Source organism: Poecilia reticulata, linkage group LG9, assembly GCF_000633615.1.
Source record: "Poecilia reticulata strain Guanapo linkage group LG9, Guppy_female_1.0+MT, whole genome shotgun sequence".
Taxonomy (NCBI): domain Eukaryota; kingdom Metazoa; phylum Chordata; class Actinopteri; order Cyprinodontiformes; family Poeciliidae; genus Poecilia; species Poecilia reticulata.
Genome location: NC_024339.1, coordinates 3,454,877 through 3,457,365, shown reverse-complemented (window position 1 = coordinate 3,457,365; position 2,489 = coordinate 3,454,877). Strand labels below are relative to the sequence as shown.

At 37.6% G+C, this 2,489-nt stretch overlaps 2 protein-coding genes across 2 annotated transcripts in view; both read left to right on the top strand.

The window, feature by feature from the left end:
* zbtb26 (zinc finger and BTB domain containing 26) overlaps positions 1 to 2,489 on the top strand; it is a 1,115,122-nt gene that overhangs the window by 883,271 nt on the left and 229,362 nt on the right. The window lies entirely within an intron of this gene.
* Positions 1 to 2,489, top strand: part of LOC103469646 (syntaxin-binding protein 1-like) — a 33,715-nt gene that overhangs the window by 4,995 nt on the left and 26,231 nt on the right. The window contains exons 2-3 of the mRNA XM_017306528.1: positions 1,941 to 1,990; positions 2,083 to 2,209. Coding sequence (XP_017162017.1) covers positions 1,941 to 1,990; positions 2,083 to 2,209 — 177 coding nt within the window. The remainder of the gene's footprint in view (positions 1 to 1,940; positions 1,991 to 2,082; positions 2,210 to 2,489) is intronic.

Here is a 2,489-nt window from a genome sequence, read left to right as displayed (position 1 = left end):
AAACAAGTCAGTCTAAAGTAAACTCAAAAGGAACACAGAGGGCACACCAATCCTCCCCAACACAAGCTTCTAGATTGATTATAAGCAGTCAAAAGCAGAGTCAAACTGCTTTGCAGAACAAAATGGGTCAGCAGAACCAAAATATTCCAAAATTGCCCAAGACAGTCAACTGTTACAAGCAAGCAAGCAAATTAAGGTGGGGCAGCTGAATAAAACCTCTTCCTACAAGCTGTCCCACTGGATTGGGTGCAGGAGTCTTTTATAGGGAGCAGGTGGGCCTTATCAGCATCTGATTGGCTTGACAATCCTCTGCTGGTCCAATGGTGTTGCTGCTCTTCTGTAGCCAATCAGGAAGGTGTTGCTCTCACAGCTGAACCTGCATAAACAAAAGAGCCTGTACAGCTCTAGAGGCCAGGGGCTGTAACATGGGAATGGAAGAAAATTAGACATGATTTCCATTTTGTAAACAATTTATGTCTGAAAATGTGACTTACATTTGTATTCATCTCCCTGAGTCAGACCTGTGTAGAACTACTTATCACTGAAATTACAACTAGAAAGTCTTGAAGCACGACTACCAGCTTTGTGTCTAAAAAGACTGAAAGGTTTGCCTATTGTGCTTTGCAACATAGCACAAGGTTTGTCAGTTTGTACATTTAACATTTAAAGTCTCTTCATGGATTTTCAATTGGATTTAAGTCTGGACTTAAGTAACCAAATAATAACAAAAATAATTTCAGTGTAGCTCTGGTTGTGTGTAGTGGATCCTGCTAGAAAGTAAACATCTGCCACAGTCTCCTATCTTTTACAACATCTGAAAGKTTTTTTTTCCAGGACTGTATTTAGCTGCATTTTTCCMAMAATTTTTTCAACAATAACTTTCTTCTTGTTCTTGTTCAGTTGTCCATAAATACCAGAATGTGGCATGACCAACTAGTAGTTGCCCTGTCAACATATTTTACCATGTGCAATHTGGGRAAAAAAACTGATAACAGGCAGAAAACAGCTGGAATGGGATTGGGAATTAAATATTTCTATTCTAAATAAGGACACAGCTCCTTACTAATGAAATCATTGTGACTTCATTAGTAAGGAGCACCCCACATCCCATGAAAAAGTACAGTTTGAAAAAAACAAACTTGGAACCTGAAAACTGATCCTTCAATTTCCTGGCAAAATAGTTATTCTATTTCTGTAGAAAAGTCTTGATGTTTCTACAGCTTAAATGGAGCGCACCTGAGGAAAATCCATCTGATTGGACTTGATTTGGAAAGACTCACACTTGTCTGTATGAAGTCCCATAGTTGCCAGTGCATGTCAAAGGTAATTATACCAAACATAAGGGATTGTCTGAAGTTGAATGCCAGCTGCCAATAAAAATCTAAAGAAGAATGGATTGTCTGTAGACCTCAGAGACATGATGGTTTTGAGGCACAAATCTGGAGAAAGATCCAGAAACATTTTGTTGAGGATGCAATGGCTTTGGACAGGAAGGATCTCCTGRCTGCAGACATTCTGTTGTTCTATGACAGTCTCAGGGTTGTCCATAATTTTCTTTAATTTATGAAGAATCCTTCTTTGCACCATAATTTCCAGAGGTTCCACTGAACAGGCCTTCTTCATCATGAACTTCTGGGGCTGCACCTGTCTCTGAAACTTTTCACCCCATCCAACTTTTGATCACACTATAATCAGTCTTACCACCAGAACCATACAAGGCATTTATGATAAACTTGACACAAGCACAAGGTTTCATAAAATGGCTGTAAATATGCTTTGATACATTTAYTATTTATTTTTAATCTTGTCCTGAAGCTCTGTAGTTGACAGTGAAAAGCTGCAAAACATTTTTTCATTTTATTGCAAATGATGGTGAATTAACGTGGGTTCAATATTAAACTCCTACTGTTGTTTTCACTTTTTGTCTCTTGACATTGCAGAGATAATGAACAACGTGATTAAGAAGGCAAGAGAAAAAGGAAAATGGAAGGTATTTGTGCTGCTCTGATCATATTTTTCATCAAATATCCTTCAGTCTGACCTCAAGTGAAACTTCTGTTGGCTTGTGGAACTGTGCTGTAGGTCCTGGTGGTGGACAAGCTGAGCATGAGGATGGTTTCATCCTGCTGTAAGATGACAGACATCATGTCAGAGGGAATCACCAGTAAGCTCCATCTGATTCTATATGTGAAATCAATTTTGCTTCATTTAAACTAATTCAAAGTTTTATCAATTCACACTTTTTGACAATGTTACTATGTAAGAGTGTTGTTTTTTTTTTTATAATTTGGGGCTTTAATGATTTAGTCTTTAATGAACAGTTTTTTTTCTTTGTGGAATTCTTATACAACAAATAACTTAAAATATCTTTAAAAACAAGAACTGGATGCGAGGATATAAAGTTATTACTTGTCTCCTCTCCCCACAGGGTGGGCTTTTACTGCCCCTCTCTGACTTGACTATGATGATCAATAAAACATTATTTCAGT